Source organism: Cyprinodon variegatus, unplaced genomic scaffold (assembly GCF_000732505.1).
Source record: "Cyprinodon variegatus isolate N-32 unplaced genomic scaffold, C_variegatus-1.0 Scaffold65, whole genome shotgun sequence".
Taxonomy (NCBI): domain Eukaryota; kingdom Metazoa; phylum Chordata; class Actinopteri; order Cyprinodontiformes; family Cyprinodontidae; genus Cyprinodon; species Cyprinodon variegatus.
This window is the reverse complement of record NW_015150518.1, coordinates 810,182-811,039: the sequence shown is the minus strand read 5'-3', so window position 1 is coordinate 811,039 and position 858 is coordinate 810,182. Positions and strand designations below refer to the sequence as shown.

General features: G+C 43.2%; 1 protein-coding gene across 3 annotated transcripts in view; it reads right to left on the bottom strand.

Moving 5' to 3' along the window:
* LOC107082886 (hepatic leukemia factor-like) overlaps nucleotides 1–858 on the bottom strand; it is a 14,232-nt gene that overhangs the window by 3,654 nt on the left and 9,720 nt on the right. For all 3 annotated transcript variants that reach the window (XM_015371784.1, XM_015371782.1, XM_015371783.1), the window contains exon 3: nucleotides 94–308. In XM_015371784.1, coding sequence (XP_015227270.1) covers nucleotides 94–308 — 215 coding nt within the window. The remainder of the gene's footprint in view (nucleotides 1–93; nucleotides 309–858) is intronic.

Genomic DNA, 858 nt, shown 5'->3' with positions numbered 1-858 from the left:
ATCAATCCCTCCTAAGTCCTGCTGGTTTGATCCTCCATGAGGAGGAACCAGTGGAGAGCAAACTGGGCCCAGTCAGTACCGGCTCCAAATTACCTTCAGGTCATCGGGGATGAAAACCTTCCTGGCCTTCTTGATCATTGGCTGAGGCTTCAGCTCCTCTGCAGAGAATTTGCGTTTGCGTGGATCGAAGATGTCCTGACCCGGAACGCTGGACAGAGCCAGGTCGGCCGGGTCCGGTTCGTAGCTGACTGGAACCTGGATGGACTCTGGATCAATGGGGCTAGGAGTGTTCCTGGAGCCTGGGAGGCCTGAGGAAAGAGAGGGAAGGAATTAAATCATCTAAATTCCATCCCTTTATTCTCCTTCTTATCTTTTATTTCTTATTTTCTTTAATTTGAAAATATTCGCTCATGTGTTGCTTGTTCTCGTCTCTGCAAAGATAAATTAAAGCAGCGACTGAATGAATCACCTTTGACCTCCTTTATTAACTGGACTGCAGGGGTTGAATACTTTCTTCATTCAACATGTTCAGATAACATTTAGTTTTCTTCATTTATTGATTCGTTCTTTTCCTTTCCGTTTCCTCTCTCTCCTGAGTCTAACTTAGACTCTATTTTTTTACTATTTTATCTGTATTTGTGTTTTTCTTTCTAAAGTTCAGCCTTTAAAGCTTTTCTTCTTCACTTTCTCCTCTAGATTCTGAGGGATCAACGTTTAAATCTCTCCCTGTCTGAGCTGCAGTCTTGGTTTCCACCAGCAGGTGGCGCCAAAATGCTTTCCGTTTCCAGCAGGTTTGAGGAAAAACATGAATTATTTCCAGAAATGTTTTCCTGAATGACACCAGCAGGTTTTTCTTTA